Source organism: Salvelinus sp. IW2-2015, linkage group LG20, assembly GCF_002910315.2.
Source record: "Salvelinus sp. IW2-2015 linkage group LG20, ASM291031v2, whole genome shotgun sequence".
Classification (NCBI taxonomy): domain Eukaryota; kingdom Metazoa; phylum Chordata; class Actinopteri; order Salmoniformes; family Salmonidae; genus Salvelinus; species Salvelinus sp. IW2-2015.
Genome location: NC_036860.1, coordinates 32,109,567 through 32,121,955, shown reverse-complemented (window position 1 = coordinate 32,121,955; position 12,389 = coordinate 32,109,567). Strand labels below are relative to the sequence as shown.

At 42.6% G+C, this 12,389-nt stretch overlaps 1 protein-coding gene and 1 non-coding gene across 2 annotated transcripts; both read left to right on the top strand.

Annotated features, from left to right (window-relative positions):
* The first annotated feature begins 822 nt into the window (after nucleotides 1-822).
* On the top strand, nucleotides 823-10,772 carry LOC111980458 (heat shock cognate 70 kDa protein-like). Its single transcript, XM_070449351.1, has 9 exons — nucleotides 823-987; nucleotides 3,212-3,421; nucleotides 3,665-3,870; nucleotides 6,301-6,453; nucleotides 8,513-9,068; nucleotides 9,298-9,500; nucleotides 9,713-9,911; nucleotides 10,020-10,252; nucleotides 10,353-10,772. Exons 2-9 carry the CDS (start codon nucleotides 3,217-3,219, stop codon nucleotides 10,557-10,559), a joined length of 1,962 nt encoding a protein of 653 aa, XP_070305452.1. The 5' UTR covers nucleotides 823-987; nucleotides 3,212-3,216; the 3' UTR covers nucleotides 10,560-10,772.
* Nucleotides 9,140-9,233, top strand: LOC111982176 (small nucleolar RNA SNORD14). Its single transcript, XR_002879687.1, has one exon. It is a non-coding gene; the product is annotated as a small nucleolar RNA SNORD14 (small nucleolar RNA).
* Nucleotides 10,773-12,389: the final 1,617 nt, after the last annotated feature.

Here is a 12,389-nt window from a genome sequence, read left to right as displayed (position 1 = left end):
CTTTGTGATGGTTCWCAATGGAGATTATTTTAGATGAGATCACACCATGTTCATTGTATTTATGAAAACTACACCCATACAGTGTACAGTACCATTGCTACCTACTGGCCTTTCTTGATATTGCTAGTTGTAAGTACGAATACCTGCATACATACTGGACTGGTAAAGAGCAATGCTATAACTATTATTAATAGTAGTATTATAATGATTTAAACATTTGAACAAGTTGGTTAAACCCTTCAGTTAACTACTGTACCTATCAATTATTCAGTTGTAGGAATTATGGTTCCTCAATATACATTTAACATATTACAACGTAGGCTATGTGTTACAGCACTACTTTTGGTGTCCCCCTCAGGAATTGCTCTTGAGAAAATGTAATGTAATTGTCCCCTCCAAGGTTGATATCAGATTTTCGCCCCTGCCTCGAACATTTTAGTATTGATGTTATTTTGTTCAATAAAAGCACAGTTCAAACTCAATTTCAGGGACTCAAATTTGCTATTTAAATATAGGCCTACAGTTCAGTGGGTCAGACTATTTTGACACAGTGCCAGTAAATTGATTAGGACAGCTCCAGAATATTCACTTTCTACTTCCGGGATTTTATCATCCTCAACCGACCTTCGTCTTTTTTCAAGTGATTTATGCAACGCACGAGCTAGATTTCAACCAATCAATGCGTTGAGGGGTATAAAGAAAATTACAACTGATCCTAGTGCTGGTTGATTCCTTACATGTGGCCATATAACGTATTCAGCATTGAACAATAGTGGTTAAATTCTGATTGTAGATCATTTTGACTGCTAGAACGTAATAGAAGAGCAGAATTTCACAGGCAGGTGAGAGAGGAGTTCTTGGAAGCTGATTGGTTCACAAGTTATCCGGAAGATACATGAACGCTTTCGCCGGCATCTTCTTTTCTCATTCATAGGGCAGCGGAGACTGTGAACAGCTCGCATACAGAATTGCCTACATCACATCCAGGTAATAAAAGGAAACGTATTTTAATCTGTTATAGCCTATGTCATTGCCAGTTATAAGCATATGTAACGTGATGTATTTTTCGTTAATTGTTTCTATATTCGCTTCGGTATCAGTGTGTCCTTATTAGATGTAATATAATTATTTGTCGATTAAGATAATTTATGTTAATATTGTTATATCCACCCCAAGGTCTATTCAACAATTCTACAAGACAGCCTTTAAGAGATACCAGATTAGTCTCTGGACAATGTTATAGCCTACCAGTGAAATGGCCGCAATTTTAATGCGCTTGGCTGCGGCGCCAGCTGTACTGCAGCACTCGGCGTTGTCCTTCAGAAGCCGGGTTGGGGAGGGTGTAAAGCACGTGCCCCCCCCCCCTTCCCAGATGGTCAGGGATCATCCTAGATTAATCGCGTTGACGAACCATGTCAACCTGGGTGAAAGGGGAATGATGGCAAGACATTCAAAATAACAGATAATAATATTAGGCTGAATGGTGTTATGGTCACTGGTATTGTGAAGTTTTACCCTACGGGCTTGTATGCCTTTGGATATTACTCTTCGAACTGCCATCACAATTATATGAACCTCATGCTACATGGCGAATTCCTCCATGGAACTGCAGTAGCCGAGCTCTCGCAAACCTTTCTTTCCATAGGGTTTTCAGCGCCAGCTGCTGGCCACTTGTGAAGTACAATGCCGATGCTGTGTTTTAAACGTTTAGAAAATTCAATCATCGCTTGCGAAAGTTTTTGAAACGTATGGTCCTTATCTTTCATATCAGCAAGAAATAATATAGCCTCCAGCCGACGAACTACACTCCCACTACACTTCCTCCCAGTTACCCATACACACAGGTGTTTGAGCATGCTAGATGGTTAAATAGCTGTGGTCGTCTGTCTTTCGTAAACAATCGCTGTAACATGGAGATATGGCTGTGTGGGAACACACCCTATGAAGTTGTAGTAATTACAAAAAACAATATTGAAGTCATTTGTTTTATGAATTATTTATTGCTGATATGAAATATATATTTTCCGCAATTGACGCATGTTCATGTTCAGAGCAAGCGTCAGGACTCTTAACAAAAGTCCTCCAGGAAGAAGATGCCTTCATCAATAGGCGCTAAAGGTAGTTAGTATCTATGAATAGGCTAACAGTTGCCTAGCCTTTACAATAGTCCGTTGTGGAATCCCAAACCACCCCTTAGCTCGGAAGGTGTGGCTGATGAAACTGAGGGTGACTTCCAACGAGTGGCGATTGGATCAAGAAACCCATCACATTTGGGACACACTCCTGACTTAAATGATACAGTTAATGTTCCACTTTTCAATAATAAAACAAGCATGAAATTTAAATGAACAAATCCCCCTGTCGTTTTACAAGCTATAAACCTCAGTAACATTTAATTTGGGAGGTATTTCATTTTTTATTTAACCTTGTATTTAACTAGGTAAGTCAGTTAAGAACAAATCCTTATTTACAATGACGACCTACCCGGCCAAACCTGAACGACACTGGGCCATTTGTGCACCGCCCTATGGGACTCCCAATCACTGCCGGATATGATGCAGCCTGGTTTCAAACCAGGTACTGCAGTGATACTGAGATGCGGTGTCTTAGCCCACTGCGCCACTCGGGAGCATCATTCATCAGTTACATGTCAAGTCTCAATCAGACAAACAAATGCATGTGACATATAATTAGGCACGTCGCTCCGTTCTTTTTTATGAAACTCCAAATATATTGCAGTGCCTGTCGGGATAGCACTTCGCACTGAGGCTTGCAGCCTTGCTGCCTCTGATCGAATTGGCCATCTGAGTGTCTAATTAGCCCCTACACCCTCGATAATTTTCACTCCCTCAACTTTGGGATGCTTGTGCAAATGGCTGCCGTGAACGTGCAGATGGGGAGGCGAGGGGGAAGGGGGTGAATTGGGATTCAGCCTGGCAGGGCACCATGCATATGCTTTTTGCCCTGCCTAAGATGTCTGTCTGGCCCAGGTATGACACTGAATGCCTATTACCTTTCCTCAAACAGGATTAGTCACCATTCTTAGGAATTGAATGAGTCAGCGTATTTCCCCATAAAGGAAGTTGCTCTATGATCTTTGGTGTGACTCATAATCCACAGTCCAAGTCTCATACTTTACCTTGAGTGATCATAACTGCCACCTGTTGATAAGACTTCACAGCATCACATATTTATTTATCTCTTGTCACAGTAACCATGTCTAAGGGAACAGCGGTCGGCATCGATCTCGGGACCACCTACTCCTGCGTGGGTGTGTTCCAGCATGGCAAGGTTGAAATCATTGCAAACGACCAGGGCAACAGGACCACTCCAAGCTACGTTGCCTTCACTGACTCTGAGAGGCTCATTGGTGATGCTGCTAAGAATCAGGTTGCCATGAACCCCTGCAACACAGTTTTTGGTAAGTTTGTTCTGCTAGATGTCAGTGAAGGTGTGTTTTTAATTATGGTTAAATTTGACTTTATAACTTGGTTCACTTAGATTCAGTTGATTCCTGACATTCGTTGTTTCCACTAGAGGTTTTATAACCAAAGATGGTTCTAGTATTTTCCTTGGATGTCTGCGTGAGAAACCAAAGGTCAGTTGGTATGATTGGAGTATGTCTATAATGCAATCATTAAGACTTTTTATTTGTGTATTCCAGATGCTAAGCGTTTGATTGGCAGAAGGTTTGAGGACGCCGTGGTTCAATCCGACATGAAGCACTGGCCTTTCAACGTCATCAGCGACAGCGGACGCCCCAAAGTGGAGGTTGAATACAAAGGCGAGACCAAGAGCTTCTACCCTGAGGAAATCTCCTCCATGGTGTTGGTCAAGATGAAGGAGATTGCAGAGGCCTACCTCGGGAAGGTGAGTTTGAAATGCATTGCCCACTGGGCACAAACTGGTTGAATCAACATTGTTTCGATGTAATTTGTCAATGTATTGTGATGTGGCATCTATGTGGAAAATACATTGGCTTTGAATTAAGTCATCAACTGTGTTTTGATGGTGAAATTTCAACCACAGGATTATGGTAACCAATTTTCAAATAGACAAACCTTGTATAAAATATGTTGCATTTGTACCTTTGAGAAAATGGCGCTGTTAGAGAGGGATGCCATGCTTCTAGCCACTAGGCAACTTTGCAGTATAATTTTTGTTAGTTATTTCTTACATTATTAGACCAGAATTGTTTTATTACATACAGCCAGGATTTTTTTTTAAACGCAAGCATTTTGCAACAATAGCATCTGCTAAACATGTGTATGTGATCAATAAAATTTGATTTGAAACGATGTCAGATCTTCAACATTTTATTCACTATCAGAAAAAAGCAGTAGGTTGGGCAGCACCTCCTACTGGCGAGTTAATCTATCTACAGCTATCCATTTGGTCTCCCATCTAGGGTTTTAACCAAGCAACGCTTTGATAATTATCACAGACAATTACTACCAATGTGCTATCGTGAGATTTGGAGAGCTCTTAACTAAATAGATGTACTGTTGCTGTCCAAGTCATTCCAAACGGTAGATTTAACAAAGCAAATGAAATGTAACCATACTTTACATATCATTAATGATACTATTTAGGCCTATATAGCATTTGCAAAGTCATCAACAGCTACTGATTTAAATTCAACCCAGGGTTCAACAAAAAAATAGACAATACATATTAGGGCTGGGAATTGCCAGGGACCTCGCGTTACAATATCACAATACTTAAGTGCGGATACAATATGTATTGACTCATGGTTCTAAATGCATTGCGATTCGATACTGATTTTATTGCTCACCATATGTCTTCTGCAGAGGGACGAGCGAGTCATGATAGTTTTGATTAGTCATGGAAATAAGTGCTGAAAACATGCTCCCAATTTAAAAACTTGATTGAGAACAAGCTATGAAGGGAAAACTACTGGAGTTTTGGTCTAGCTGAACATAGCGTAGTATTGTGCAAATGATATCTCTTAAAAAAAGAATATACCGATATGTAACTGTGTATATAGATATATCTCATAAAAAAGAAATGTCCCTTTTTCAGTTAAACAATTTAAAGGCAATGCTACCAAATACTAATTGAGTGTATGTAAACTTCTGACCCACTGGGAATGTGAAGAAAGCAATAAAAGCTGAAGTAAATCATTCTCTATTTTTCTGACTGATTTCACATTAGGATCACCACTTTATTTTAACTGACCTAAGACAGGGAGTTTTTACCAGGATTAAATGCCAGGCATTGTGATCCAAGGACAATGTATATTTTCACTAATGCATATAGTCCAAGGGTTTCAAGCGTTGGTTCATTTCTAATTTAGTCATGGTAATTTGTTGGATTCTCGTTTCCATCTCAACCAAAAAGATAAAGAATAGGACTTAATCAAACTTTAAATGCACTTTATATAGTTTGATTTAGTCCTATTCCTTATTTTTGATTGAGACGTGAATCCAACATATCAATTATACATTTGTAGACAAACTGGGATTAAGCCAGACTGTCAGTGGCACAAAATATACTTGTCCTTCAAAAGTTGATACTTTTTTGCGTTGACAACCAAACACAATTCAATATCACTTTTGAATCCAGTAAATAGCCTATTAACAGAAGTTAAGGCTATTTTACAAACTAATATAAAAGTATTTTTCAACCTTAAATGAGTAACCCATCATGGCCACATTTTGAGGCTACTAACTAAAAATGTCTTATGTAATCATAAAGTGTGTGAATGTTGCAGGGCTGTGAATCTTCACAATCGCTATAATAATCTGCGCAGAATCTAGATCAGCATTGATGACTCGTAATCTCAACTGCAATCCAGGTCATTTGGTTGTGCTATTATATGAAGCACATTTTATTCCCATTTGAACTTTTAAATGGTTGAATGTGCAGTGATGACACATTTAGATGACAACTTAACCAGAAATTAGACACTGTTTTTTTGCTGTAATTACACTTTAAGACTTCACACAGGCAGCCCAATTTTTGTTTGTTTTTCACTAACTTGACTTATTCCCAAAATATCTGATGTGATTGGTCAAAATACCAATTATTGGAAAGAAAATCCAAATTGGGCTGCCTGTGTAAATGCAGCCTTAGATGGTTGAAAGCATAGTGATAACACATTGGGAATTCAAACTGTCCTTTTTGAGTGGGTGAATAAAGGTTGAAATCAAATTGATCTCATCCAAAATGTTCCACTTTGAAATTGTGGTGTGCCCAGTGGGTTCAGTCTATTTCAGGGTATTGTTGACAGTAAGTCTATTCATTCCCACCCTCTTTTTCCATATTTTTTTTTTGCAGACTGTATCAAATGCTGTTGTAACAGTGCCAGCTTACTTCAATGACTCTCAGCGCCAAGCAACCAAAGATGCTGGAACAATCTCTGGTCTGAACGTTTTGCGAATCATCAATGAGCCAACTGCTGCCGCTATTGCTTATGGCTTGGACAAGAAGGTGAGACCCATATCTTTTAGAGGTCAGGTCAAGGTCTAGTTATGTTTTATTGAAATAATGATCCTTTTAAAGAATTTGTTCATTTCAATTATTTGATAGCACATTAAATCTAGTTTGTCCCTAATGATTAAGTTTATGCCTGCCATTCATACACTGCTCAAAAAAATAAAGGGAACACTTAAACAACACAATGTAACTCCAAGTCAATCACACTTCTGTGAAATCAAACTGTCCACTTAGGAAGCAACACTGATTGACAATAAATTTCACATGCTGTTGTACAAATGGAATAGACAAAAGGTGGAAATTATAGGCAATTAGCAAGACACCCCCAAAAAAGGAGTGATTCTGCAGGTGGTGACCACAGACCACTTCTCAGTTCCTATGCTTCCTGGCTGATGATTTTTGGGTCATTTTAGAATGCTGGTGGTTGCTCTCCATCTAGTGGGTAGCATGAGACGGAGTCCTACAACCCACACAAGTGGCTCAACGTAGTGCAGTTCACTCCAAGGATGGCCACATCAATGCGAAGCTGTGGGCAAAAAAAGGTTTGCTGTGTCCTGTCAGCGTAGTGTCCCAGAGCATCGGAGGCGCTTACCAGGAGACAGGCCAGTGACATTCAGGAGATGGGAGAGCCTGTAGGAGGGCAACACCCAGCAGCGACCGCTACCTCCGCGCTTTGTGCAAGGAGGTGCACTGCCAGAGCCCTGCAAAATGAACCTCCAGCAGGCCACAAATGTGCATGTGTCTGCTCAAACTGTCAAGAACAGACTCCATGAGGGTGGTATGAGGCCCGACGTCCACAGGTGGGGGTTGTGCTTACAGCCCAGCACCGTGCAGGACGTTTGGCATTTGCCAGAGAACACCAAGATTGGCAATATCGCACTGGCGCGCCGTTGGCTCTTCACAGATGAAAGAAGGTTCACACTGAGCACATGTGACAAGACGTGACAGAGTCTGGAGACGCCGTGGAGAACGTTCTGCTGCCTGCAACATCTCTCAGCATGACCGGTTTGGCGTGGGGTCAGTCATGGTGTGGGGTGGCATTTCTTTGTGGGGCCGCACAGCCCTCCATGTGCTCGCCAGAGGTAGCCTGACTGCCATTAGTACCGAGATGAGATCCTCAGACCCCTTGTGGAGACCATATGCTGACACATGCACATTTGTGGCTGCTGGAGGTCATTTTGCAGGCCTCTGGCAGTGCACCTCCTTGCACAAGGCGGAGGTACGGTCCTGCTGCTGGGTTGTTGCCCTCCTACGGCCTCCTCCACGCTCCTGTGTACTGGCCTGTCTCCTGTAGCGCCTCCATGCTCTGGACACTACGCTGACAGACACAGCAAACCTTTTTGCCACAGCTCGCATTGATGTGCCATCCTGGATGAGCTGCACTACCTGAGCCACTTGTGTGGGTTGTAGACTCCGTCTCATGCTACACTAGAGTGAAAGCACGCCAGCATTCAAAAGTGACTACCAAAATCAGCCAGGAAGCATAGGAACTGAAGAAGTGTTCTGTGGTCACCACCTGCAGAACCATTCTTTTTTGGGGGTCTTTACTAATTGCCTATAATTTCCACCTTTTGTCTATTCCATTTGCACAACAGCAATGTGAAATTTATTGTCAATCAGTGTTGCTTCCTAAAGTGGACAGTTTGATTTCACAGAAGTGTGATTGACTTGGAGTTACATTGTGTTGTTTAAGTGTTCCCTTTATTTTTTTGAGCAGTGTAGTTTCCACCAGAGGTTGTAAAACCAAAGATGGCCCAACACCTTCCTGAATGTCGGAGTGAATACATCAGCTAGGGTTATTTTGATTTGATGGTGGTTAATTCAAGAAGTGATTTTTAAAAAAATAACAAAAAAAAATAAAATAAAAATAAGTTAAATCTCAATTGAATAACTTTTGAAATAAATAGATTATACTCCGTTTTTTTGAGAAATCAATGAAAATAGATGCCTTTGGTTAAATTTCAGTTTTAATTGACACCAGCCCTGGAATGCATAGCCATTTGGTTTCTAGTTTATTATAAGTGCAAATACTGAATGTTCTCTTCTGTTTCAGGTCGGTGCTGAAAGGAATGTCCTTATCTTTGATCTGGGCGGTGGCACCTTTGACGTGTCCATCCTGACCATCGAGGATGGCATCTTTGAGGTCAAGTCCACTGCTGGAGACACCCATCTGGGTGGAGAAGACTTTGACAARCGCATGGTCAACCACTTCATCGCGGAGTTCAAGCGCAAGTACAAGAAAGACATCAGCGACAACAAGAGGGCTGTTCGCCGTCTCCGCACCGCATGCGAGAGGGCAAAGCGCACCCTGTCCTCCAGCACCCAGGCRAGCATCGAGATRGACTCTTTGTACGAGGGAATCGACTTCTACACCTCCATCACCAGGGCTCGCTTTGAGGAGCTCAATGCAGACCTTTTCCGTGGCACCCTTGACCCAGTGGAGAAATCCCTCCGCGACGCCAAGATGGACAAAGCCCAGGTGCACGACATCGTCCTGGTCGGAGGTTCRACTCGTATCCCCAAGATCCAGAAACTGCTCCAAGATTTCTTCAACGGCAAAGAGCTCAACAAGAGCATCAACCCCGACGAAGCTGTGGCCTATGGCGCAGGTGGGTCACTGATCATCTTGTGTTCGCTCTGTGGCCAATGTGCTTCTATAATGAGCCTCAACTCAATAGTTTCGCTGTGATGAAGTTTGATCCTGCCATTCGTAGTTTCCACCAGAGGTTGAAAGACCAAAGATGGCCCAATACCTTCCTTGGATGTCTGAGCGACAATGGCACGGTGAGTCTACAGTAATGTTTTCCCATGTGGCTAACCTCCCTTTCTCATTTTCAGCTGTCCAGGCAGCCATACTCTCAGGTGACAAGTCTGAGAATGTCCAGGACCTGCTTTTGCTGGACGTCACACCCCTGTCCCTGGGTATTGAGACCGCTGGAGGTGTCATGACCGTCCTGATCAAACGTAACACCACCATCCCAACCAAGCAGACCCAGACCTTCACCACCTACTCAGACAACCAGCCTGGTGTGCTCATTCAGGTGAGGGCTTGCATGAAATGTCAATTTCAGGGCAATGTTTCCTCATTCCTTTGGCCACTATCTGTGACGTTTACTCCTGCCATTTGTAGTTTCCACCAGAGGTTGAAAGACAAAAGATGGCCCAATACTTTCCTTGGATGTCTTGAGCAACTATTTTAGTGAAATGCATTTGAAGACATGTATGTTTTGCTAATATTGACGGTATCCTCCAGGTGTATGAGGGTGAGAGGGCCATGACTAAGGACAACAACCTGTTGGGCAAGTTTGAGCTGACTGGAATCCCCCCTGCACCTCGCGGTGTTCCTCAGATTGAGGTCACCTTCGACATTGACGCTAACGGCATCCTCAATGTCTCTGCCGTTGATAAGAGCACTGGCAAGGAGAATAAGATCACCATCACCAACGACAAAGGTAAACAACAGCATATGTGACCAAAGTGAAATTTGATTACAATATGCCCACTTGGATAGTGCATCTATCCTTAACTTAACCCTTACATTTTTTTTTTTATCTGACCAGGTCGTCTGAGCAAGGAGGACATTGAGCGCATGGTCCAGGAGGCTGAGAAGTACAAGTGTGAGGATGATGTGCAGCGTGACAAGGTCTCGTCTAAGAACTCACTAGAGTCCTACTCCTTCAACATGAAATCCACCGTGGAGGATGAGAAACTGCAGGGCAAGATCAGCGACGAGGACAAGACCAAGATTCTGGACAAGTGCAATGAGATCATTGCCTGGCTGGATAAGAACCAGGTACAGTATATTGATTTTCCCATTAATTTAAAACCAAGTTATTACCCATAACGTGTCAAGAAGGGAAATCAATTAATCTTAACCTGTATATTTGTTTCAGACTGCGGAGAAGGAAGAGTATGAGCACCAGCAACAGGAGCTGGAGAAGGTGTGCAACCCCATCATCACCAAGCTGTACCAGAGTACTGGTGGTATGACAGGCGGTATGCCCGGAGGAATGCCTGGAGGGTTCCCAGGTGCTGGCGGTGCCGGTGCTGCTCCTGGAGGTGGTGGATCCTCAGGCCCCACCATTGAGGAAGTCGATTAAACCCAATGTCCAATCTCACTACCCTGTAAACACAAAGCACATAACCCCAGTGGCCCAATCTGTAAAGCCAAGACTGGTCAGTAATTTGAACTGATAATAGCTGCTATGTATGTTTTAGATACTTGAAGATGTATACTGTCTGAGACAGTGAGATTTTAAGGAAGAAAAATCTGTCTACATTTTGAGTCCTGGAGAATAAAATATTTGTCATTGGCCTTGACTTTTCATTTACATTTGTTTTTCACTCTCAATTCCCCAATTCAATGAAGGGAAATTAAGTAGGCTTAACTTTCACAGATTTGAGAAGGACAGTTATTTCATATTTGAGGGGAATTATCTAAATAATTTGTGCAAAGCACATTCCTACTAGTGGCTGATAATGGAATCCGGTGACTCATCGAAGTCTCATATCGTAGCTAACACTGACTCACTGACAACATTTTGAGGCCCAAATCTCACAACTGCTTTGTTTAGTTTACCATATGAACAGTATCATTACATAAAGATGCAGTGAGTAGACCATTGGTTATATTCTTGTCTGAGGTCTGCCAGAAATAAGGAGTTTTGGTACAGACCAAACCTCCTTCATGCGATTCTACTCATTTTGCCATGGGGTGGGGAGGAAAATGAGCTGTTTTACAGCAAATTACCTGCATTCTACACATTTTGCCATAGGTTGGAGAGACATGTTTTAAATATAATATCTGAGTGAGACTGCCTAACAAAATCAATGGGGCCTCCAGGCCAGTAATTCAATCTTGATAACAAGTTTAGATAGTGGCCAGCTAATTTAGCAATCTAAAAAATATTTGCTGACATGGGCTAACTGACTATCAGCGACTGACATGAGGAATAATGCTGATGCACAACCACATTTTTAAATGGAACCTTGTTTATTCTAACTCGCAACAGTAAGTTGAGACAAGCCTAAGTTGGGGAATTGATCCGAGGGCCTTCAAAAGGCTTCAAATGTGCGTACTCTGCCCACCTGGGGTATCAGGCTATGCAAAACAAACTTGCCCTAGTTCTTGATATACCATAGAGCTAGATAGAGGACTCTAGTGCTAAAACGTTTGTTTTCGCATGGGCAGCACAATTGAGGACTTTCACAATTTTTAAGTAGTCAACTGGGTGGGACTCCCTATGGGTTAAGGAAGGATCACATAATTCCATCCAGGGTATCTGTCCAAAATTGAGATGGCCTCAATGGCGCTGTCCATGTTCTCACAGACACCATAATGGCACAGATACAATGTTGCGTCCTCTAACTATTTCTATGGGATCTTCTCTGTGAAAGAGACATCAGACGGAAGCGATTATTCTTACTGGTTCATATAGAATCAATTAACTAAGCAGACCAGACCCAGCTGCTATCACATTGGTGCCTATGGGAGAGCCACCCCGTTAAGTGTAACCGATGTGAAATGGCTAGCTAGTTAGCGGTGGTGCGTGCTAGTAGCCTTTCAAACGGTGACGTCACTCGCGTTGAGACCTTGAAGTAGTGGTTCCCCTTGCTCTGCAAGGGCCGCGGCTTTTGTGGAGCGATGGGTAAGTGATGGGCGCGAACTGGTGGGTGACTGTTGTTGATATGTGCAGAGGGTCCCTGGTTCGCGCCCGGGTCGAGGGAACAGACTAAAGATATACTGTTACATTGATGCTGTTGACCCGGATCACTGGTTGCTGCGGAAAAGGAGGTGATCGAAAGGGGGGTGAGTGTAACCGATGTGAAATGGCTAGCTAGTTAGCGGTGGTGCGCGCTAATAGCGTTTCAATTGGTGACGTCACTCGCTTTGAGACCTTGAAGTAGTGGTTCCCCTTGCTCTGCAAGTG